This window comes from Phytophthora parasitica, assembly GCF_000247585.1.
Source record: "Phytophthora parasitica INRA-310 unplaced genomic scaffold supercont2.104, whole genome shotgun sequence".
NCBI lineage: Eukaryota > Oomycota > Peronosporomycetes > Peronosporales > Peronosporaceae > Phytophthora > Phytophthora nicotianae.
This window is the reverse complement of record NW_008649090.1, coordinates 91,439-92,289: the sequence shown is the minus strand read 5'-3', so window position 1 is coordinate 92,289 and position 851 is coordinate 91,439. Positions and strand designations below refer to the sequence as shown.

Below are 851 nucleotides of genomic sequence, written 5' to 3'. Positions count from 1 at the left end.
TGGGAGCCTGGTTTCCTGGCAGTGGAAAGTCTAGGTAGTTTGTGTCAATCGGCGCTTCATTTTTGACGTTGATTGGAGCAACGAGCAGGCGCCCAAGGCCACGGAATTTTCGTCCGTCAACATGTTTACAGACGTGATTGTGGAAAACTTGTCGATTAGTTGCTTAAACAGAGATAAAAAAAATGCTTTCTTACACAAATATTTGCACGAAGGTGCTTTGTTTACTCTTCTACTACTACTAGCATTTGTAATACACAAACACTCTTCCATTGAATTTACGTGACGATAAAGTCAAGATTGAGAAAGCTCCAAAAGTTCGGATGTAAACACACAGTGAATCGAGTTACTCAAGAACATAGGTATTCGGTGGTTACGATACAATATGAGCATCACAGACCGTGTTCTGTAGTAAGCTTAGTCACAATTTAGTACCGTTAGTACTAATAGGTTAGTGGAACTATTAGTACTAATCAAATTATGCTCTAACCCCTTCGTGCTCATGATGTGGACATTAGTTGTGCAATACATGTTAGTCGTGTGAAATTTCAATGTTTAGTACTAAGTTCACTACTAATATTCGGATGCCGTCTTATGGTTTTTGTATCTTTAGTGGACGCACGCAATGGATCCTTTAAGTGATTTCCGACGTTAGTTCGAGCTCGTTTGCTCTCGTTCTCCGCTTTCCAACCGGTTGCTCTATTCGCAGCGATAACGTGTGCCAAGGTCAGTTGCTGCTTCGGGGACTTAGCGAAGACACATCCGGCAGGCAGATGCAACAGCGATAACGTGTGCCAAGGTCAGTTGCTGCTTCGGGGACTTAGCGAAGACACATCCGGCAGGCAGATGCAACA

The 851-nt window shown here is 43.1% G+C and overlaps 1 protein-coding gene across 1 annotated transcript in view; it reads left to right on the top strand.

Moving 5' to 3' along the window:
* The window catches only part of PPTG_19165 (hypothetical protein), a gene marked incomplete at both ends in the record, with an annotated part of 1,313 nt that extends 674 nt beyond the window's left edge, over positions 1–639 (top strand). The window contains one exon of the mRNA XM_008917517.1: positions 611–639. Within this exon, the coding sequence (XP_008915765.1) occupies positions 611–639 (29 nt within the window). The remainder of the gene's footprint in view (positions 1–610) is intronic.
* Positions 640–851: the final 212 nt, after the last annotated feature.